The following is a 23,153-nucleotide window of genomic DNA, read 5'->3' on the forward strand; positions in this document are numbered from 1 at the left end:
ATACAGACTCAGGGTTGGCTAGTGAGGATACTTGGCTCTTTCCTGGGAGTCCTTGCGTCCTCCCTCCCTGTAGCCCTGGCTTGGTTACTTACTGTCCCTATGGCTTCAGCTTAAATATCATGCATGTCCTTTGTTGGCTTTCCTTCCCTATTGGTCTGTCATTAATCTTTCTGAAAGTATTCAGTCCCTTTTCTTCAGGACTTACAGCTGTGTAACTAACTGTATCCTCCTTCAATAGATGCTTTGTCAAGTAGGCTGTAAGCTCCCTGAGGGGAGGGCTCCCTCTGCTCTGTATTACCTGCCACATTCTAGTCGAGGTCACCTTCGCTTTCCAGCTACTTCATTAAAAACAAAAATTTTATTTTATCTGTATGAGTGTTTGCCTGCATGTATGTATGTGCATCTCACGCATGATAGGATCCCGCAGGGTCAGAACAGAGTTTGGGAACCCCTGGAGCTGGAGTTTCAGATGATTGTGAGCCTGAAGACTGTGGTTGCTAGGAAGGAAACACGCTCTGCAAGGGCAGCAAGCACTGCAGAGCCAGCTCTCTCTGTTCCCACTAAGAACAGGCTGCTTTAACTTGTTATGCAGCTGGCTGACCTTGAGCTTCTGCTCTTTCTGCCTTTACCTCTTGAGTGCTGAGAGCACAGGTGTGTGCACTTCTTCCAGTTTTATGAGATGCTGAGCATAGAACATGCTTCATGCATGTTAGGCCAGCACATTCCCAAGTGAGGTACACCCTCAGCCTTAGGCACTTGATGTTTATTGGTGTGTGTGTCTGTGGGTGTAGGTGTAGGTAGTAGGAGTATGTGTGCCATGACACTCATGTGGAGGATTGAGGACAACTTTATAGAGTCCTTGTTTGCCTTGCACTTTTACATATGTTCTGGGTTAGCAGGCTTTCACAGCAAGCGCCTTTATCTGCTGCTCAGTGTTTAGTGAGTGAATACATGAACTGCCTCTTGGAGTTGGTGTGGAAAGAGGAGTCCGAGGAGGTTTCTTAGGCAGAGCGGAGACAGGCCTGGTGAAAAGTAGGGTGACTGTGCTGGTGCTGTCCGCTCAGGAAGTTCCTTCTTACCTATCTCCCTTTAGCTGCAATATTTTTCTGACTTGGTTCTTGGTGGCGCCAAGAATACCTGGTCTCCACCCTATAGAGAGTAACCTTGACCTTCCTTTCTAACTTTGTGATTCAGTCATTTTCCACACCCTGCTGTCCCTACCCTCCACCTGCTCTTCTTCCCCTGACTCAGCCTGGCACCTCTGTGCTCATTTCTTGGTTTTCTTTGTTGGCCTCTGAACACTTTAGAACCTTCAGTAGTAGTAGGCCGTTGTCTGGTGTGTGTGTGTGGGGGGGGGTTGTCACCTTCTGCTCTTCTCATCTGACCTCACCTTTCTGTCTCCAGTGGTGCTAGGGATTGAACCCTAGGCCTCCTATGTTAGTAGGCAAGTGCTTTCCCACTGAGCTACATCTTCAGCCCCTTTACTTCTTGTTTGAGACAGGGTCACAAGTTACCCACACAGGCCTTGAGCGTGTGTGCTCTGCCTGCCTCAGTCTCCTGAGTAGCTAGGATGACAGGCGTGTGCCATCAGATGCAGCTGCTCATTTCTTAACTTTTTTCTTACCCTATCTTATGGCATCCCGTTGGACTTCTTGTATAATTGGAAGCAATATAGAGCTAAGACGGGGCACAGGTCTCTTCCTTAGCTCTGTGGACACCTGATTCGACAGTAGGAAGCTGGCAATGAGGTATAATGGTTTGTTTGTGCTGCAGTTGAAAATCAGCAGGGAGAAGCCTTGTTATTACCCAACCCCTGATTACTGGTGTAGTCCTCCTCCGTTAGCTTGGTATCTGCCAGAGCCTCCCCACCCGGACAGAACCTACTATCTGTGCCTAAGCTGCTCCTTCTCACTTTAAATACTAGAAACATCAACTGTCTTAGAAAACCACCTCTTGCCACAGTTTCTTTGTTCTGTGGGGGTCAATTCTTCACAGTGACTCATGCAAATTTTTTAGCATGTTATGGACTTGAAGATGTTTTCACATCTGTGATAGAGTAGATGAGAAAAAGAGGCAGTGTGAAGTTAAAGGATGTGCCCACCTCTCATTGCATCCTGTGCTTCTGACTTCCTTTCTGCACCAGCTACAAAGGCTTGCCTTTTAGCATCTTCTTAACACTTTAGGACCTTTCAATAGGCTGTTGTCTGAAGAGGGGAGGGGTTTTCACCTTCTGTCCTTCCCACTGAGCTACATTGTCAGCCCCTTTTTGTTTGAGACAGGGTCACAAGTTGCCCACACAGGCCATGAGCATGTGTTTTTCCTGCCTCAGTCTCCTGAGTAGCTGGGATAGCAGGCATGTGCTACCAGTTGTAGCCACTCATTTCTTTAACTCTGTTCTCCAGAAAGTCTGAGCTTCATCTCTTCCTGCCCTCCTGCTTGCTGTGGTTTTGGGGCCTTACTCTCTTGTTACTGCTTGGGTTTTGCCAACTAAAATAACGGTCTCCTCCTTTTAAAAAAAAAAATCTGCTTTCTGGTAATACTTACCTATGACACCCCCCCCCCATTACTTTTAGAGAATCTTGTTTCTCTCCCTCCTCTGGAGACAGGGTCTTGGAGAGCTCAGGCTGGCTTACACTGTGTTTCTAAGAATGGTCTTGAGATTCTTATCCTCCTACTTGCTGAGTGCTTGGATTATAGGCAGGTGACACCATCTGCCTGGTGTTATGTGGTGCTAGGAATCAAGCCCAGGGCTTACTATATGCCAGGGGAGCACTCTACCAACTGAGCAGCAGCCCAAGCCTTAGGAGCCTCTTTTAGTAGCGGCCCTCATGTGCCTGCCATTTTCCTTTTTTGTGGGCATTTTGGAAGGACGCTGGTAACCCCAAACTAGTGTTAGAAACCACTGCTCTAAGGAGCACTTTTATTTCTGTGTTCACATGACAGAAAATTCAGCCCTTGCCAGGGACCAGGATTTCTTGCAGGGTCCCTGTTACGCGGGACAAGGGATTCTGGCCAAGTGGGCACGGGATTCGGCTTTGACAAACAGACTACACACGGGTGGTGTAAAATCTGAGTGTATTTTTCAAATATGGAGTCAGGTTTAAATAGTCCATACAGAAAGGTTTGAAAAAGTCAGATGGTACAATGGTCAAAATACATCAAAACAAAGTGCAGGTACATCGCTCTACTTAGGAACACAAAGAGTCAGGCAACAAAGTAAATACATGTTAATTTAACAAGAACTAAACAAAGATTACAATCTGAAAGAAAGCTTAGCTCTGACCAGAATCACCTGGCTTCTAAAAAACAGATAACAGCTCCTCTTCAGCTCGTTGCTATGGTTACAGACTAGGTGGGCCCGGGCAAGCTTTTCAACTAAGTTGCTTTTCTGGGCCAGCGGGGGCTAGCCCCAAGAAACACCTGCTAAGGTAGTTCCTAAGAGTGATTCAGCTACAAATCTAATATGGCCTGCCTATGTTAACTAAGAATGAAAATTTCACCTGATCTTGCCCTGGGATAGTTCGCTCATTCTGTAAACTTTAATGCCCTTCCCCCAATGCTAGAGGCTAAACATTCCAAGCCAGGGTTTGACTAAGAAGTTAGAACATTGATGAAGGTCAGAAAACAAAGTCCGAATTTTCTTTTATTAGCTGTAAAAAATGATATCTTGGTGAGTTCCTAACACACAAGTACGAAGACATATCTGGGCCACCTCTGAGTTTGGGGTGCCAGGCGTCAATACAGAGGCAAGAGACTGACTTTCCTTGAAGTTTTCGCCTCAAATACCGCCATCACGCAAGTGTGCGTGACAAGCCCTGACCTTCAACAACTTGGTCTAGCAGAATAGACAGACAGGGAATTATTATATAAACATGTAATTGGTGTCCTGAAAGGGTGGCTACAGGGTCCTCTGGAAACGGGACAGTTCCAGTAGGTAGCCATGTTTAAATTGAAGTCTAGAGAGACATTATAAGCCATCCAGGTGTTGCAGAGGGGAATGGTTGAAAATGGAGAACGTGTAGGGGAGGCTAGTGCAATAGAACTGAGACCAGTAACATCTGGGCCTCTTGCCCTGCCTCCTTCCCACATAAGGAGAGACAAAGGGCACCATGAGTATTGGCAAAGCTCCCTGTAATTTAAAGCACTTCGAATTTATTTGTTGCATGTGGGTATGTGGAGGTCAGGTGCCTTTGGCTATTAAATTCAGGTCGTCAACCAGATGGGGGTGGTGCACGTCTTTAATAATCCTGGCAATGGCAGGCAGATCTCTGTGAGTTTGAGGGCAGCCTGGTCTACAGAGTGAGTTCTAAGACAGCCAGGGCTACACAGAGAAACCCTGTCTCAAAAAAACAACTCAAATTAAAATTGAGGTCATCAGGGCTGGTGAGATGGCTCAGCAGGTAAGAGCACTGACTGCTCTTCCAAAGGTCCTTGAGTTTGGATCCTAGCAACCACATGGTGGCTCACAACCACCTGTAATGAGATTGGACACCCTCTTCTGGTGTGTCTGAAGACAGCTGCAGTAAATTACGTTGGAGGGAGTGGGGCCAGCAGAGGTCCTGAGATAAACAGCATCCACACACATGATAGCTCATGGCCATCTATACAGCTACAGTGTACTCATACACATAAAAATGAAAAAAAAAATAAAAAAAAAAATTGAGGTCATCAGGTTTGTGCGGCAAGTGCTTTTTTACCTGTTGAACTGTCTCACTGACTGGAAAGTCTCCATTTAAATCACTTATGACAGATACAAGGCATCTAAGTACGAACCTGTTATCTCTGGCTCATGGATGACAGACGAGAGAGACCTACTGGACAGACCTAATAGGAATAATGTAGTATTACATTAGAACACTAAACTGGCGTCAGTGCTGGCTTTCTTTCCTTGAGACCAGTGGTTCTCAGCCTGTGGGTCTCCACTCCTTTGGGGTGGTGATGTGAGTGTGGAAAGACCCTTTCACAGGGTTCACCTAAGACCATCAGAAAACACTTGATTCATAACAGTAGCAACATTACAGTTATGAAGTAGCAACAAAAATAATTTTTTGTTTGGGGTCACCACAACATGAGGCACTGTATTAAAGGGTCTCAGCATCAGGAAGGTTGGGAACCACTGGGCTAGGCAGACATTCCACTTGTCAGAGCCTTGGTTTTCTCATCTGCCCAGTTCTCTACAGGTCTGAGACATGAATGAAATCTCTTTAATGACTGCACATGCTGGGCAGCAGGAAGAAGGCAACAGCCATGGATGATAACCAGTTCTACTCCCCGTGCACACACTGAGTGTGTGAAGAGCTTGTTCCCTTTTAAAAACTAAGGCCTTTACTTAACTCGGGGCACTTGGGAAGGAGAGCCAGAGGATAAGGCAAGGTACCGTTCAGCTGCCTGGAGGATTTGCAGGATTTCCTGACCACGGACAGTAGTCTCCTCCAGACATGAGGCTGGGGGGCTGGTCTCCCTGGCCTGCAGCTCTGCTTTCCCTTAGAGAGCTCTGCAGGCAGGCGGAACCTCAGAAGCAAGCTGTTTATCCTTCGGGTTTTTCAGTTTATTTTTAAATTTCTGACTGATGGTATTTATTTTTTCCTTGTCCCTTTCTCCACTTCCCCAGCTCAGAAAGGGACCATCTGGCCTTGCCTTGCCTGCGGCCATTTTAGAGCCCCATCATGCTGCTTGAGTTTTGGTTCCTTCTCTTGCTCCCTCCCCTACTGCCTGAGTGTACCGCAAGCCTTCCTCATGTAGATCACCAGTGTTGGGCCATTTATGAAGACCTCAAGATTGATGCAGGCAGCCATCCTGGGGCCCTTCTGAGTCTGCAGAGTATGGGGATCCTAGGTATGGGGACAGTAAAACCAACATGTGGGGTTAGGGAAGATTCCCCCACATCCTTGCAGCTGGCAGGGCGCCCCTTTACACTGACTAGTTTCTGATGAGAATGGCATTTGTATTCATAGTTGTGTTCTGTTCTAACTTGTTTCTGTTTCCGCATGTATCTGCGTGTGAGTGTGCATGCATGATCCACACCTCCTCCTGGCTTACAGACCCGGGAGGAGTGCATTACGCCATCCTCCCCTCTATGTAAATACCCATCTTGCTTTCTTTCCCTCTCCTCTACTCTTGGAGCATACTTGATTACAAAAAAAACAAAACACTTCAGAATATGGATACATGGAAGACTGACACTTTACAGTGTATAGTCAGAATCCACAGAGAGCTGATAATGCTTCCCAGTGTGAGAGGAAGGCCAGTAGAGTTGAGAGTCCATTTTTGACAATGAGAAAATCAAATCTGGGAACCTGGATTTTGGAAGGATCATGAAAGCATAGTTTATTGTAAGTGGGTGTGCTAAATACTGACAAGTTGATGAGGATTTTAGCCTTCAGAATGTTTATACACTTTCTTCCCTTCTTCAGGTACATGGTCATTGAGGAGGGGTCCTCTAGGGAGCCCTTCTCCATCCACTTCTTTTCCCCTAAGGATATAACCTGTCCAGTGCTTTGGCCGGGGACCTGCTTTCCACAGGTAGCCATCTGGGCTAGGGACAGGGTCTGTTGCATGCTTTCTGAGGTTGGTGGATGGAGACCCACTCAGCTCAGCTCACCTGTTGAGAAGGCTGGAGTCTGGCTCTGCATTTCCTTTGGGTCCTTGGAGCTGTATGTCATCTCTGCTTAGGCAGGAAGGCAGGGGTGAGCTCATGAGACTTTCTTGTATCTCCTAGTTCCCCAAAGCCCCTAGTTTCTCTCCTGCACACATGCTCACTCTTGCTGTCTCTCCCTTGCACATCCATCATTACTCATATCTAAATGAAGGATGTGAAAGACTGTCATACTTTACCAGAACACTTGCCTCTCCCTCCAAACGTCTGCCTGGACTGAGAAAGGTGTGTGATCCTGGTGGACCTTGAGTTGTTGGGAAACCCTGTTAGATGATCCCCTGGTGGTACCTCCAGACACTCCTGATAATAGTGGTTTAAATTGGTAATCTGTTTGGGAGTGGACGAGGATGGATTTCAAAGTTGCATTTGCACAGTACTCACACTTAAGTGTTAATGCTTGAAGTGGCTTTGAAGGAGCGATGAGTTTATGGGAGATCAAAATTTCCTTCCCCCAGAATGTACCTACCCTCGCAGAGACTTGATGTGCCAGGGTGGGGGGATATCCAGGGGAGCCCCCAACTGCTCAGGGGAGAAGGGGAGGGGCTAGGGGGAATGATTGTGGGAGGGGGTGACTGGGAGGGGGACAGTGAGTGGGATGTAAAGTGAATAAGTAATAAATAAATAATAAATAAGCTGGGCAGTGGTGGCACATGCCTTTAATCCCAGCACTTGGGAGGCAGAGGCAGGCGGATTTCTGAGTTCGAGGCCAGCCTGGTCTACAGAGTGAGTTCCAGGACAGCCAAGGCTACACAGAGAAATCGTGTCTCGAAAAACAAACAAACAAACAAATAAATAAATAAAATCCGTCTTCCAAGCTGTCCATCGCTTGTTCTGCTACTGCCTTTATAACCCCCCAGCCCACCATGCTTTGTGTGAACCTTCTAGATTACACAAAGAGCTGAGGAAAACAGGTCTATTGTTCTCATTCTGGCAGGGAGGCAGGAGCCCGCTCTAGCCTCTGAAATGGTACCAGATGCACAGAGACTTCCAGGGTAAGCTGCCAGCCTCTTGTTCATCTCAGAGCTCAAGTTCCCAGTCTCTTCCTGCACAACCCCTGGTTCTTTGCTCCCCTAGTCTCTTCTGTATCACTTTTCCCCTACGTCTATCCATCTTCTGTGCTGTTGGTCATCACAGGGAAGTCAGCTTTGAGGTTGGACTGCAGGGAGGTGGTTCTCCAGCCTCACAGCCAGCTGGCCGGCCGTGACTTGTCCAGTCTGCCCACGCCCTGTGGCAGCTTCACCTCCTGGCCCAGTTCCCATGAGGCAGGAAGAGGTGAGGCACTGACTGCAGTGGCATGGCCTGCTGGGCACAGCTAAGTGAGTAATTACTGCTGGGCTTGAAGCCCACATGAGACTAGTCCTTCTCTTGTTTCTCCTTGGCTTTTTTGTTTTGTTTTTAATCTTTCCTAAGGAATTCCTCCAGATTTTATGGTTCCAGGTCTTTCTACTCTATTAGCAGCTTCTCTGGATTTAGTAATGAACCCTTACAGATAAGAATTTCTATAATTAGAAGACTCCTGGATCGGCAAAAAGGCTGGTGTAGCATCCTCTCCTATGTCCTTTCCTGCATTTGCTTCCCAAGCCCTCTTACCCTTTACAGTGTATTATTTGTAACTAGCCCTCAGGCTACCTTTTACAATTTCCAAGAGAAAAAAAATTATATGTGATTTTGCTGTGTTTAACAAGGTCTCACATAGCCCAGGCTGACCTTGAACTCATGTAGCCACCTGGGAATCCTTCCCATATACAATCACCAAACCCAGACACTATTGTGGATGCCTTGAACTCATGGTCTTCCTGTCTCTGCCTCCCAGTGCTGGAACTTCGGGAGTATGCCACAGTACCTAACTCACACATAGAGGTTTACTGTTCATCTGTTGCCCCCACCCCACCCTGGCCCCCTTCTGGGTAGGGACTAACTGTGCTGATCAAGATGGCCTTGAACTTAGACTGTTGTTGCTTGTGTCTACCTCCCTAGTGCTGGGAGTCCAGGTATCCACCATACCTGGCCATATGTGGAAGTGCTGGCATATGTGAGGGATAAGATGATAAATGCTTAGTCATAGAAGCACTACTTAGAGGGTGGGAGCAGCAGCCAGAGCCTGACTGTATGTGCTCACTGTACAGCAAAGTAGTTTTGCATATGCCACAGATTCAGAGCTGAAGGGAAGGCATTGCTGTTTCATTGTGGCACCAGTCTGGCCAGCCCTCATTCTGTGTATAACACCCAAGTGCTGTCTTCATCCTGTCCTTAAATGGCTTCTGTTCTACTGGGGAGGATGAAACATAATCTTGTGTAAGGTAGAATAGCAGTGTGTTGTCCAGCTTGTTTGGTTGTGAGAGCTTACTCAGGTTAGGTCACATAAAGGGATGGTTGATTTTGGAAGCATTCACGTGCCTTTACACCTTAAATCCTGCCTCCACTACTTAATGGGCTTCCAGCCTTGAGCATGTCACACACCTAATGTTATGTGACAAAACTTTTAACTCACCCCAGATAGGGAGTCCACAACAGACCAAAGTACACAGACCACCAAAGTCCCAGTTGGTGAACCAGTAAGTTTTATTGGGGATACTTACAGGAATATGGGTGAGGGTTACTTACAGGGTCAGAAATGACTCAAGGACAGCTGCATCACCAAGGCCCACCCCAGCATGAGTGACAGCTCACAAAGCTGGGACCTGGAGCTCACTGCACAGCCTGCAGGCCGAGCAGCAAGTTGGAGAGTGTCCTTTCCAAGTGACTCTGGATCTCACCCTTTTCCAGACAGCTAGCTCTCTGATTTCTGGTTCTTTCAGGCAGCCTCAGAGTCTTCTTGGCAGCTTGGCTCAGTTTGTCTTTGAGGGACGCTCAGCTTTTATTGCTTACTCTGGCAGGGAGGGGCCTCATGAATCTGGTCAGTTTTGGGGAACTTCCTAAAGTTATTTTGAGTTGTTTATCTTCCTGTTTAAGGAGTTACACAACACCTTTGTTGTGGCTTTTGAATGTACTGGGAAAGACAAAAGACTTAGATTCAGTTTAAATTTAAATTAAATGAATTTATTCTTACTGCTTACAGGATAGCAACCTTAGAGCCAAACAGCAGGCTGAGCTAAGGAAGGCTTAGAAAGGTGGGGATCAAAGGTGGGATACAGCCATCTATGGAGGCCACAGGCGGGCAAGAGAATGGTTGCACTCCCCTCCTTTTCCTTTCCCTGATATACAGTAATAAAAAGACCATGCCATCCTTTAGCCGGCACAGGGGAATTTAGTGTAAGTTATTACCCGGGTCTGAGCTCTCTGACGGAAGTGTCACTAGTGACTGGGCTAGAGCAGTTTGTTAGGATTGGCTGCAACACCCTCACACCTTCATAGTCCAGACTGTCCATAAGAATACTACAACTCTCTACCTTGCGGGTGTATCTGGGCATTACATTGGTTGCCATGGTAAAACAGTGTGGTGCCTGTCAGTTAATATTGGGTCTTCTAGTTTATAACAAAAGTTTGCTTCCTTGATCTGACTGGCTTTGAATTTGAGATCCTCCTGCCTCAGACTCCCAAGCATTGGGATTGTAAACACACACTGCCTTGGGAGGCAATTTTTTTTTTGGTTTTTGGTTTTTGGTTTTTCCAGATAGGATTTCTCTGTGTAGCCCTGGCTGTCTTGGATCTCAGTCTGTAGACCAGGCTGGCCTCGAACTCAGAAATCCGCCTACCTCTGCCTCCCAAGTGCTGGGATTACAGGCATGCACCACCACTGCCCGGCATAGGCCAATGTGGTTGGGAACCTTGTTGGAATCTTGCTGAGCACCAGAACTGTAGCATGTATGACTCCATGGATCACAAATGGTGCTGGACTTTAGGAAATAGCACAGGGAGGATGGCTGCAGTCTAAGTTACTCCTGCAGCTCTCAGCCCTGTGCTGTCCCTCTACGTCTGCTTTGATGTTCATGTATTCTGTTCCCTGACAGTTCCTGCCTTCTTTTACCTGAGTAATAGTCTTGACTCCATTTTCTCTCTGTCATCTTCTCCCTTGGTTGGAATGCTAGGGGTAAGTTTGCCCTCATTGGTGTTTCCCCTCAGTCTTGGACTGGCAATGTCCAGTCAGGAGCCTAGTTCTTCAGGTCTCACAGTCCCTTAAACAACAGGAGTTGTGAACCAGGCAGAGTATGCTTCAGGCCTTGGACTTAGAGTCTGAGGTTGAGTCTTGGCTTCATCCCTTTCTAGTTGTGTGTGACTCTGGGCTCTGGGCATGGCATTTCATCGTTCTGCCCTTCCTTCCCTGTGAGGTGGTGACAGTTGTACCTCCCTCCAAGCCTTCTTAGGAGATTATAGTTCTACAGTGCTTGACCAGGAACAAAGCAAATGTTTGAAATTACTTCTAGTGTGGCCTCAATTACAGCTTGGTGGCTAAGCATTTATACTGCCTTTCCAGAAAACCCAAGTTCCTAGCACCTGAGTCATGTGGCTCACAACCACCTGTGAACCTAGCTCTGAGGAGGATTTAATGCCTCTCACCTCTTTGGGTCTTCTGGAGTTGGATTTACTGACAGTTGTGAGCTACCATGTAGTTGCTGGGAACCAAACCATGTACCTCTACTAAGCCATCTCTGTCCCCCTAAATTGCCTAACTTTTAATTACATGAGTTATTATGGGGCTTTTTGTTTTTGTTTTTGTTTTGTTTTATTTTTCCTGAGACAGGGTCTTATGTAGTCAAGGCTGGTTTCTATCTGAGGATAGCCTTAAATTTATGATCCTCCTGCCTCCACCTCCCAAGTGCTGGGATGATAGGTGTGTGCCACCATGTTTTCTGTGTTTGACTTGAGACTTTTCGTTTGTGTTGATCAGAAGCACTTCTTAGGTCACTCAGTAGTGGAATAGTGTTCTTCAGGTGGACAGATTGGCGTACATCATGATTGAGCATCATGGTGACAGTCGTAGGGTAATTATTATTTTTGTTTGTGGTTTTGTTTTGTTTTGTTTTTGTTTTGAAACAGGGTTTCTCTGCTTAGCCCTGGTTGTTTTGGAACTCACTCTATAGACCAGGCTGGCCTTGAACTCAGAATTCTGCCCACCTCTGCCTTAAAGCCTGGCTAGGGTCATTATTTTTAGTAAGTCCTTTTTGAGATAAAATTCACATACCATAAAAGCCTTTGAAAGTATCTTACCTGGGTGTAACAAGTTCAAAGCCAGCCTGAGCTACATATAAACCCCTGCCTCAAAAAGTAAGTTGGTAATTTTAGAGTGCCGTTTAGTATATTCAAGATTTGTGTAATCATCGCCCCATCTAATTTCAGAACATTTTCATGAGCCCTAAATAAAAGTTCTCATTAGCAGTCACTATTTCCCTTCCTTGTTAAGCCCTTGGCAATTGCTTTCCATCTCTGGACTTGCCTCTTACGATTATACATATAATGGAGTCATGAAACGTGTGGCCTTCTGTCGCCAGCCTCTTTCATAAACATATTTTTTTCTTTTCTTTTAGCAGAGTTTCAAACTGTAGCTTAGTTTAACCTACATATAACTCTCTTGCCTCAGCTTCCCAAATGAACGTCACAGTCATGAGCTGCCACACATGGCTCATTAGCATTGTGTCAAGATTTGTCTAGCTGTAGTATTCTGTTCCAGTGTTCTCAATAATGTGCCATTATTTTATGTAGATATAATAGAATTATTGATTGACATTTGGTTAGTTCTGCTTTAAGGCTTTTATGAACAGTGCTGCTGTGGTCATTCATACACAGACTTCTATGTGCTTTTCAGGTATCTTGAGTGTGCATAGTAGTGAATTCTGCAAAACATTTGCAGAATTATTTCAGCTGCTTTTTTTTTTTTTTTTAAAGACAGTGCTTCACTGTGTAGCCCTGAGCTCACAGAGATCTTCACCTCTGCCTCCCCAGTGCTGGAATTAAAGGTTTATGTGAATCCCTAGGTATGGGAGTTGACCACCAGGGCCACCTGTGAGCGGTGGGTAAATCTTGGTTCTTATGTGTTGGCCATGTAACTTCTGAGCCTAGGGTAAGCTTCCAGAGCTGTCCCTGTCCAAGGATCACCAGAAGGCCTGATGCTGGGCAGAGGTCCTGTCCAAGTGAGTCATATACACAGGCAGTAATATGTGCCACTGTGGGTCACTATGCTTGGTTTAAATTGTTTTCCAAAGCAGCAAACCATTTCACACTCCTACCTGCAATATGAGGGTTCCAGTTTCTTTGTAGCTAGCTTTCACCAACATCTGAGATGGGGCTCTGATTACAGCCATTCCGACAGGTGTGAACTGGTGTCTGGTGTTTTTATTTGCTTTCCCTAAATGAGGATGATGCTAAGCATTTCCTATACATTTATTGGCTACTGCATATATTTTTAAAGAAACATCTCTTCAGATCCTTTGCGTATTTTCAATCTAATTAAAATTTTCATCTCTTTTGCCTGGTTTAGACTGGCCTTGCTCTCAGCCTTACAGGAACAATAAGTACTGCCTGGTGTATGTGACTGGTGTATCCATGCGTCCATATTAATATGTAATATATTTATTTTGCATTTGTCTTAGTTACTGTTCTATTGCTGTGATGAAACACCATGACCAAAGCAAAATGCAAGGAACTGTTTAAATCGAACTGTTTAAATGCAGAGTCAATGCACGACCATCATGATGGGGAACATGGGACAGGCAGAGAGAGCCACATGGGGTCTGGCATGGGCTTTGAAGCCCACTCCCAGTAACAACTCCTTCAACTAGGCCACTTCTAATCCTTCTCAGACAGTCTACCAACTGAGAAACAGGGATTCAAATCCAAGCCTACGGGGGCCATTTGCATCCAAACTACCGCATGCGCGTGCATGCGTATGTGTGTGTGTGTGTGTGTGGGGGGGGTGCGTATGCCACTATGTGGATGCCAGAGAACAAACTGAGGGTGTGAGTTCTCCCATTCCACTGTGTGGATCTAGGAATTGAGTGCAGGTCATTAGGCTTGGTGGCAAGGCAAGTGTGTCTTTATCTACTGAGCCCTATAACAGGCTCCAGGAATAACTTTTTTTAATGCTAAATTGTTTGGGAATTTCCTACAGTGTATTTTGGTCATATTCACCACTGCTTCCAACTCCTCCCATATCCAACCCATCTCCCTACTTGTACGGGTTCTTTTTTTAATGAGTGTTTTGCCTGTGTATATGTATACCAACTACTTGCCTTGTGCCCTGGGAAGTTAGAAGAGGGCACCAGATCCCCTGGGGCTGGACTTAACAGTTATGAGCCAATATGTGGGTGCTGGGAATTGAACCCATACCCTTTTGAGATAAGGTCTCTCTATGTATGTAGCCCTGGGTGTTTTGGAACTTGCTGTGTGTCCTCCTTTTTTTTTTTTCTTTCTTTTTGTTTTTTTTTTTTTTTGAAAATAAAGCAACAACCAAAAATTGTCAATTTTAAAAATTAAAAAATTTCTGCCTGGCAGTGGTGGCACACGCCTTTAATCCCAACACTTGGGAGGCAGAGGCAGGCAGATTTCTGAGTTTGAGGCCAGCCTGGTCTACAGAGTGAGTTCCAGGTCAGCCAGGGCTACACAGAGAAACCTTGTCTTAAAAAAACAATAAATAAATAAATAAAATTTCAAAGTCTAACTTGTAACTTGTGCCATTCAAATAAGGTCACACCCTTAAAGAACACTGCCTTTCTCTTTCCTTGTCAGTAGCTCCTTGGCTGGGGTGGGAGGCATCATGCCCACTACTCCCCTCCATGCTGGGCTTTTTTTTGGCTTGAGCCTGTGTAGGTCTTGTGCATGCTGTCACCATAAGTGTGAGTTCATATGTGTAACTGTGCTGATGTATCTAAAAACCACAGTTTCCTTGTCACAGCCTCCTCACCCACAATGATCCTTGAGCTTGGGGTGCGGGGTAGATGTGGTATCTGAGCACTTCACAGTCTCCTATCCTATTACTCTGTGCAAGTTGAGTAGTTGTGGGTCTCCGTGTTCATCATCATCTACTGCGAAAGAAGTTGTTCAACTGAGGTCTGAGAGAGGCACTGATCTATGGACATAACGATAGGTCTCTAGGAGTCTGTGGATGGTCATGCATGTACTCGTGGGGACGGACATTAACATCATAGCTGTTATCTCTGCATCTCCCCACCTCACTTTTTGAGACAGTCTCTTTCTAACCCTGGGACTTACTGGTTGGCTAGACTGGATCACCATCAAGCTCCAGGGAAACCACTCCCTAGGGCTTAAGGCAGGGACTGCCAAACCCACCTTTTTTGTGGGTGCTAGATAGCTAATTTAGGTCCTGATGCTTATGTGGCAAGGACTGAACCATCTCCCCAAGCATCCCTTCCCCATTTTGAGACATGTGGTAGAACCAATTTAAGCTTATCCCTGACTAGCTTATATATAAATGAGACTCAGACTATGGTTATTTGATTTGGCTTTGACCATACTGGTGGGTAACCCCTAGTCTACCTTACTAGCTGCTGGCCTGGCTCCCTCCCCAGGAGTGTCCCCAAACACTTGCTGTTTCTCCTGGCCATGTGCTCGTGGTCCATCACTTCCTGTGGCACTTTCTCCTGTCTCCTCCTCTGCCCTCCACCCACAGCCAAGTAACTCAAATCCCATCTACCTCTAATCCCTGCAGTAATTGGCTGAAGCCATTTTTATTTAACCAGTAGTTTTAGATTAAGGAACAAGGTTTGCACACCAAAAGGCTAGTAAACTTGAGAATTCACTGGTAGGCCTTCAGGTACAGAGTTTAGCATTATAGTACATAACAACAGACCAAACTTCCACAAAGACAGGGCCATTTATTGTGTCCCAATTAGCCCTGAACTCACTGTGTAGCTGATGATAACCTTGAACTTAGGATCTTCCTGCACCACTACTAGGGTGCTTGGATTCCAGTGTGTATCACCACACTGGGTATATATGCATGCTGGGGATCACACCCTGGGCCTGCATGTGGGCATGCTCTGCACCAGCTGAGCCAAACTTCTGCTTAGCTTTTTACTTACTCTTTTATCTGGGGCTATGTATTGCTTAGGCTAGTCTCTGATTCATCCTCTTGCCTTGGTCTCTCAGGTAACTAAGGCTAGAGATGTATGCCACCATGTATAGGTCCACACTCTAACTGGAGCCAAGGCCACTGAATATTAATGAACTCTCTCGTCTTCAAAGGTGTGTGTGTGTGTGTGTGTGTGTGTGTGTGTGTGTGTTTTACATGCTCCACATGCAGGTGCACATAGGAGCCCTCAGAGGCCAGAAGAGGGCATTGGACACTCTGCCCCCTAGAACTGGAGTTTAAAATGGTTGTGAGCCACCATGTGGGCACTGGGACCTGATCTCAACCCAGCTCTAGGAGCAGCTAGTGCTCTTAACTTTAAGCCATCTTTCTAGTCCCTCATCTTTTAAAAAACAGGGCATTTGTTATTTTTGTGTAGGTATGATGTGTGTTGTGGGGGTCAGAGGACAACTTTGTGAAGACAGTCATCTTCCAAGTCTTTGTGAGCGAAAGGCTATGCAACACGCTTCTTTTCCTGCTTAGCTGTCTTCTTGCCTCCAGTAGATCTCAGGATTTATTCTTTCCCCTGGGCTTTCATGTCCTTTCCTCCTTGGGTAGCTGGCTAGATTAGAACTGAGAAGACGGGCTGGAGAGATGGATCAGCAGGTAAGAGCACTGACTGCTCTTCCAAAGGTCCTGAGTTCAAATCCCAGCGACCACATGATGGCTCACAACCATCCATAATGAGATCTGATGCCCTCTTCTGGTGTGTCTAAAGACAGCTACAGTGTACTTACATATAATAATAAATAAATCTAAAAAAAAAACTGAGAAGACAGCTCAAGCTCCTGGGGAGGAGGTTTAGGACTGCAGCACTCCTTACAAAGCAGTGCTAGTTCAGTTAGGGCCACCTGAGGTCTTTCCAGGAGCACTGTAGCCCTCATAGAGGCTCTTCACCTTTGAAGAGGGTCACCAGGGACAGATAATATTTGAAAGGTTATATCTGTTGTCTAATCGGTGTACAAATCGAACCTAAATTCTTGGGTATCTGGCACTCTGAATCATTTGATATGCAGCGAGAGAGTTGGGCACCATTGGGTTTTGTCGCTACTACAAAGCAAAGTACAATAATTTACTTTCTCAGAAATAAAAACTTACAAACTCCTGAGCTGGGAATATCACTCAAGAGGTGGAACATCTACCTGACAAATAGCAGAGAAACAGTAGCCACAACAGCAAAGCCTGACAGACCTATACACACAAAGAAATGTTATTTAAACTCAATTCCTTTCATCTCCCCTTTTGTCTTTTTCCCATCCATGGGCATGAGAGATCTGCCCTCTGAGAAACTTGTCTGACCCCCGGCCTTTTCTAGGTGTCATCTGATTTCCTTCTTCCGCTCTCAGGCTGTACTGGGAGGGCGCTCCCTGAGCCCTGACTTCCTCACCCTCCCACTTCCTCCAGCCCCCACTTTTGGTTTCCCTTGGGGAAAAAAAAAAAAGCTCCTTTGAAGCTTCTCACTGGTCCTTTAGAGGCTAAGGCCATTGGGGTCTTGGCAGTGTCTCTGACTTGTCTGTCTTGCTGCCTTGTCCTCCATGGCCGCCCACCCTCCAGTGTCCTGTGGTCCTGGGGTAGCCTTGGCTTCTTTTGGCCTACTTTCCTGTGCTCGTTCTCTTCATACCTTGTCCCCAGCTCTCACTCCCCAGTGTCTCTGCCACTTCATCACACCCTTGTTTTGAACTGCTTGATAGATGTGTGCTCCCACGCTTCCTTACTTCTCAAACTTAGCGTCTTAACCAGACACTGCCCCCAGCAGGGCGTGCAGGCACTCTTTATTCCTTCCCTTTCCTGTGCTTGGAAACTTACCCAGCCTCCAAAACCCTCAAGTTTTCTCTCCTCTAGAGCCAATCAGACATTCTGAATTAGAGTTGTGGTAAATTGAGCTTAAAATGGCATATCACTCTGCCTTTAGCAAGCCATCAGTCAGAAAAATCATGCCCGACTGCCTTTTTTTCCTGTCTCCTTCGGCTGAAAGAACCGAAGTTGGACTCGAGAAAAGGCTTCTCTAAAGTCAGTATAAGAAGACTGAGAATGGATGAACTCATCTTTCAGGAAGATCCTCAAGGGATTGTATTCTCTTTGACCCTGCACATCTAGAACTACAGCTAAACAATACGACTTCATATTGCTTGTAGCTGTTAGGTTCAAGCAGACCTCATTTGCCTCCATCCCCAACTGGTGGCAACAGTGCTCCCACCTGCATCCCCAACTGGTGGCAACAGTGCTCCTAACCTCCGTCCCCAACTGGTGGCAACAGTGCTCCCTTTTTCTTTGAGTCCTGTTGATTTCTTAGACCTGTTAAAGTTTTTTTTATAGATTGGTTTCATGAGATTCCTTCAGTACAACTGGATGTTTTTATTTTCAGAAATCCTATATTGGCTCTATATTGGAGTTTTAGGTTATATACACTTAGGATGATTAGCACAGAGATATAGGAAAAGCTGCTTGCCATCAAGCCTGATGACCTGAGTCGTCCTCCCTCCACACACTGTCTGTAGCAAGTCAGTTACTCTGACCTGCTCAGCAGTGAGGAAGAGATCCTGTGTCAAGGAACGTGGAAGACAAGGCCGATCTTCATGCATGCACCTTTTTTTTCCTTTTCTTTCTTTTTTTTCTTGTAAAGATTTTATTTATTTTATGTATATGAGTACACTGTAGCTGAACAGATAGTTGTGAGCCACCATGTGGTTGCTGGGATTTGAACTCGGGACCTTCAGAAGAACAGTCAGTGCTCTTAACCTCTGAGCCATCTCACCAGCCCCCTTTTTTCTTTTTCTTTTTGTAACTAGTGAAAGTAAAATGATTGACTGTTGGCTGAGATCTATAGCTCCTCCATTGCTGTGAGATTCTCTTGGGGAGGTCGGGGTACATGCTTCAGGCTGCTGAATGGCAGGTCCGTTGAGATGCTGGACAGATTTGGAGAACAAGGAGAACTCGGGCACTTCCTCCGGGGAGTTTCCCAGTAAGTAAATATGTAATCACAATGCCTTGTGATCTCTGCTGTGAGGGAACCAGGGCGTGTTTCTGCCCTCCACTTCCTCTCTAAGAAAATGGACAAAGTGCAGTACACACATTCCTGAAAAACCCTGGGCGGCGCGGGGGGCGGGGGGTGGTTCTCATGGTCTTTGTGCCCAGACCCTGTTCCTGTAGATTTCTTCAGTACAACAGGATGCTTTACTTTCAGAAATCCTATATTGGCCCTTAAAATCAGGGAGAGGGGACTTTTAGGTTATATACCGTTAGGATGCTCCCCTGAGACTTTCTGTGTTGCCTGGAGAGTTGACACCACATTGGTGTCCTTGGTCTCTTCAGGGATTGGGCCGGACCTACTCTTTCTGCAGAATGGTACTGGGGGCCAGTCTCTTCAGCTTGCAGCCACACCTCCCAGTTTGAGGGTGGGGAGCAGTCCTGCCTGGAGAGTATGGGTCACCTCAGGGTAGGGTGGCAGATGTGCCTGTGAAACCAGGCTGCCTGCTATAAGCCAGCAGGAGGAGGGGATCTTTGGAAGCTTTGTCTGCCCTGTAGGCTTCTCCTGGCACTGCATGGCTCGGAAAAGGAGGAAGGGCAGAGTTCAGTGCAGCAATGAGAGGCCCTTTTCTCTCTCCTTTTGTGGAGGATCCTTCACATGTCCCAAACACTTCACGTCTTACCAGAGGTCCTTATTTTTAAAGAACTAGGGAGGGGAGAGAGACGAAAGGATGGTGCCTCCTGTGCCCTGGCTCATCTCTGTCCCTGCCCCCATTTTCAGATTTTTATTTCATATGTGTTGTTTTGTCTGCATGTATGTCTGTGTGAAGGAGAGGGAATTTGAGGGGATCTGGATCTAGAGTTACAGTTACTTGTGAGCTGCCACGTAGGTGCTAGGAACTGAAACCAGGCCTTTGAAAGAGTGGCTAGTGCTCATAACTACTGAGCCATCTCTCCAGCCCCTCCTCTCCACCTTTAAAGTAACAGCAATAATACTAAACTCTTATTGGAACACACTGCCATCCTGGGTCTTAGTGCATTGTGGGCATTACCTCACTGAAAGTTTAACCCGGGCCAGGGGTATGTTCTTGGGCACCCTCACTTGCAGTTGGGAACACAGATACATAGCTGTAGGTCAGTGAGTCAGGAATCAAAAGCATGTCTTTGAAAAGCCCTCTGGGCTATGACTACTATGTCCTCTCCTAACTCTAGAATAGAGTTTAACTCTGAACTATCCAGAGAAAACCCATCTAATCATTAGGGTTCTCCACAATCCCCTAAGTGATAATCTTCTCTGTCACTCTTTTTTTTTTTTTTTGTTAAAGATTTATTTATCATTATATCTACACTTTAGCTGTCTTCAGATGCACCAGAAGAGCGCATCAGATCTCATTACAGGTGGTTGTGAGCCACCATGTGGTTGCTGGGAATTGAACTCAGGACCTCTGTAAGAGCAGTCAGTGCTCTTAACCACCAAGCCATCTCTCTCCAGCCCCTTCTCTGTCACTCTTATCCTGGTTGACACCTTCTTTTCCTCCAGCATCATAGCCCTTGTTGAAGTGATAACATCTTCTTCTGTCTTCTCCTTCCCAGGACCCTGCAGGAATCTTTGAGCTGGTGGAGGTGGTTGGCAATGGAACCTATGGACAGGTGTACAAGGTGAGACATTGACAAAAATAGAACCTTCAAACCTGTGGGCCTCTTTAGAGGAATGGAGGAAGGTGAGTCCCAGGTCTGGCAATCTGAGGGAAGCTTCAAGAGTTTACAGAGGCTGGGGACCCCTCAGAGAAGGAGGAAAGCACAGACCAGCAACAAAAAGAAGGAAGACCTCTCTGAGTGTAGAGGTGTCTTTGGGTGTGGCAGGAATGAGTCTGCAGCTGGTGGTTGTGGGTAGGAAGCAGGAAGAGCACGTGGGGACATGATTGTCAGGACTCACCTGGAAATTCAGAGATCATGCCAGAATTGTGGGTTGGCACCTCTCAAGCTTACCAGGAGACTGGTGGCCTGCAGAGAGGAAGCGGCTTTGTCAGCCTCCTGCAGCTGCTAACATCAGGGAACCAGCAGAACCCAAGCCTCCTGCTTTTGAGCTGCTTCTCCTCCCCACAGAAATGGCATTTCCTCTGCCCCTGACTAGTTTTTTCAGTTTGGCCAGCTCAGCCCTCTCAAGTAGCCAGGCCTCCTCCCCTACATAAAGTAGCCACATCAGTGAGGTGGAGTAGGTGGGTGCTGCCCCCAGGAACATTTAGTCTGCTCCCTCATCTCAAGACAGCTCCTGCCAGGCAGTGGTGGCGCACACCTTTAATCCCAGTACTTGGGAGGCAGAGGCAGGCAGATTTCTGAGTTCGAGGCCAGCCTGGTCTACAGAGTGAGTTCCTGATGCTTCCACTGATGCCTCTGCCTGCTTGGGTCTCCTGGGCACTGAGACTACTGGCCTCTCACCTACCCCTTTCCCTTTGTAAGCATGCACTGTGGTGGGACAGACAGTGCTCAGCTCCTGCTGAATCCATCCATCCAGATAGCTAGGCTTCTCTGTGCTTGGACTTGTGGTGGCTACCGAAGACAAGATGCAGGGGTAGCAATGTCCATGGCCTTCCTGTGAACAGGAAGCCTGGGACTTTCTTGTTCAAGCCATTGATTTATTTATTTGGGGGGGGGGGTTTGAGACAGGGTTTCTCTGTGTAGCCTTGGCTGTCCTGGAACTCACTCTGTAGACCAGGCCAGCCTCAAACTCAGAAATCCGCCTGCCTTTGCCTCCCAAGTGCTGGGATTAAAGGCGTGTGCCACCACTGCTCGGCGATTTTTTTTTTAATATTTATCAATTTATTTATTTATTTATTTACTCTGTGTGTGTGTCTGTGTGTGTGTGTTCTGTCTTCAGACACACCAGAAGAGGGAATCAGATCCCATTACAAATGGTTGTGAACCACCATGTGGGTGCTAGGAATTGAGCTCAGGACCCCTGGAAGAGCAGTCAATACCCTTAGCTACTGAGCTATCTCTCTAGCCCCCCATTGGTGGTTCTTAACAAAGGATCTCAAGGGGGTGGTTGGGTGAGGTAGGAATTGAGGCAAAGAAGCTGTGGCACAACACAGACACACCATTAAGATGTGGCATATATCAGCTGGCCCCTTTGTTTGCCTAAATTCAGTAGTGTGGCTATAATTTCCCTAATAACATAAAACATCTTGGGCATAAGATTGATCCAGGGAAAGGCTTCCTGTCTAGAGTGGCAGGGCCAGGAAAGCACCAGACATTTTACCTGCCATAGATGAAGGAAAGGGTTAGCCCCTTTATAGCCTTCATCAGGATATGGAAGTTCCTTTACTCTAACTTTCAATCTGGTGAAAATCCCCACCAGGGAGGATGGAACTAAACAGTGCTCTGCCTCTCAGGTGTTGTATAGGGGGAGCCTTCATCTTTGTCACCTAGAAATGTCTGAGTAGTTTTACTCTCGATGTAATGGCTCAGGAGCCTCCCCTCTGCCATCTGCTTTGTAAAGAGAGGCATCTAGCCACATGGGGGGTGTATTCTAAGACATAAAAACACTAAGAGACATGGCTTTTCCAGACTCAGTTGTTCTTCCTTATTTTACTTAGTGAGCATATACCCAGACCCTTCCACACCCTCTATACTGGACTGTCTTACAGGGTCGGCATGTCAAGACTGGGCAGCTGGCTGCCATTAAGGTCATGGATGTCACAGAGGTAGGAAATGAAGCTGGGAAGGATGGGGCTGGCATCAAAAAGGGGTCTGTAGGAGCTCAGGCCTCACCACCCTGTTTGCCTAGGATGAGGAGGAAGAGATCAAACAGGAGATCAACATGTTAAAGAAGTACTCTCACCATCGCAATATCGCCACCTACTATGGGGCCTTTATCAAGAAGAGCCCCCCTGGAAACGATGACCAGCTCTGGGTAAGAAGTGCCCTTCCGCCCTTCCTCCTGTGGGACAAGGCCAGTGTCTGTCACATCTGTTCTGACAGCCCTGCCTTCACTGGACCTAGAGGAACCTCATGACTCATGGAACTCTTCATTTGGTCTTGTATACCCAATATCTTGCCCTCAGTGTGTCTAGTGATCCTAGTGTTTGGCTCCTCCATCCCCCATTTACCCTAGTTAGTCAGTAAGCAATTCTTCGTCAGCAAGCAATTAGAATCTTAGCCATGGGGCTGGAGAGATGGCTCAGCGGTTAAGAGCACTGGCTGCTCTTCCAGAGGTCCTGAGTTCAAGTCCATTGACTACATGGTGGCTCACAACCATCTGTAATGAGATCTTGTGCCCTCTTCTGGCATAATAAATAAATCTTCAAAAAAAAAAAAAGATTCTTAGTCATGGCCAGAAGAAGTTCTTGTGCCTTTGAATACAATAGTGAGGAAACGATAGAATCAAAGTCTCTGTGCAAAACAACAGGACTCAGACTCGTCCTGGTAGCACACAGCCCTCCTGGGTGATAGTTTGAACCCAAGCCTATCCAGATGCCTCCTGACCCAGAAAATAGCTGAGTCATTCTC

General features: G+C 46.5%; 1 protein-coding gene across 10 annotated transcripts in view; it reads left to right on the forward strand.

The window, feature by feature from the left end:
* The window catches only part of Mink1 (misshapen like kinase 1), a 54,349-nt gene that overhangs the window by 15,948 nt on the left and 15,248 nt on the right, over positions 1-23,153 (forward strand). For 9 of the 10 annotated variants that reach the window (XM_031354639.1, XM_031354638.1, XM_031354640.1 and 6 more), the window contains exons 2-4: positions 20,238-20,303; positions 22,292-22,348; positions 22,432-22,557. In XM_031354639.1, the coding sequence (XP_031210499.1) occupies positions 20,238-20,303; positions 22,292-22,348; positions 22,432-22,557 (249 nt within the window). Of the gene's footprint in view, positions 1-18,466; positions 18,640-20,237; positions 20,304-22,291; positions 22,349-22,431; positions 22,558-23,153 lie in introns of all 10 variants that reach the window. The other variant, XM_031354645.1, reaches the window with a different exon arrangement.

The sequence above is a fragment of the Mastomys coucha genome, unplaced genomic scaffold (genome assembly GCF_008632895.1).
Source record: "Mastomys coucha isolate ucsf_1 unplaced genomic scaffold, UCSF_Mcou_1 pScaffold5, whole genome shotgun sequence".
NCBI lineage: Eukaryota > Metazoa > Chordata > Mammalia > Rodentia > Muridae > Mastomys > Mastomys coucha.